Source organism: Buceros rhinoceros, unplaced genomic scaffold (assembly GCF_000710305.1).
Source record: "Buceros rhinoceros silvestris isolate BGI_N320 unplaced genomic scaffold, ASM71030v1 scaffold33354, whole genome shotgun sequence".
Taxonomy (NCBI): Eukaryota; Metazoa; Chordata; class Aves; order Bucerotiformes; family Bucerotidae; genus Buceros; species Buceros rhinoceros.
Window position 1 is genome coordinate 2,878 of NW_010410564.1, and position 297 is coordinate 3,174.

The 297-nt window shown below is 55.9% G+C and overlaps 1 protein-coding gene across 1 annotated transcript in view; it reads right to left on the minus strand.

The window, feature by feature from the left end:
- The window catches only part of NT5C (5', 3'-nucleotidase, cytosolic), a gene marked incomplete at its 5' end in the record, with an annotated part of 1,712 nt that overhangs the window by 347 nt on the left and 1,068 nt on the right, over positions 1–297 (minus strand). Inside the window, one exon of the mRNA XM_010135688.1 lies at positions 42–156. Coding sequence (XP_010133990.1) covers positions 42–156 — 115 coding nt within the window. The remainder of the gene's footprint in view (positions 1–41; positions 157–297) is intronic.

The window sequence follows — 297 nt, forward strand, 5'->3', positions numbered from 1 at the left end:
CCTCCCCAGCTCACAGCAAGCGATGCAGATGCTTCCCAAACCTCTGATGGTATCCTTGTCATCAAACAGCAAGTCAGCGGACACGACGGTCTTATCTCGGGTTAGAATAATTCGATCCACAAACTCGGGTCCCAGATGTTTCTCCACCCACTGGTACTGCAGAGGCAAGAAACAAGAAAAAACTCTGCCGTGCTCTCAGCTGGCACAGGGCTCGATTCAGATCGGCCCTAGTACAGCAGCAGCTTCCCCCGCAAACCCACCCTGCGCCTCCCCGCAGCAGAGACGCGGTGTGTCCAC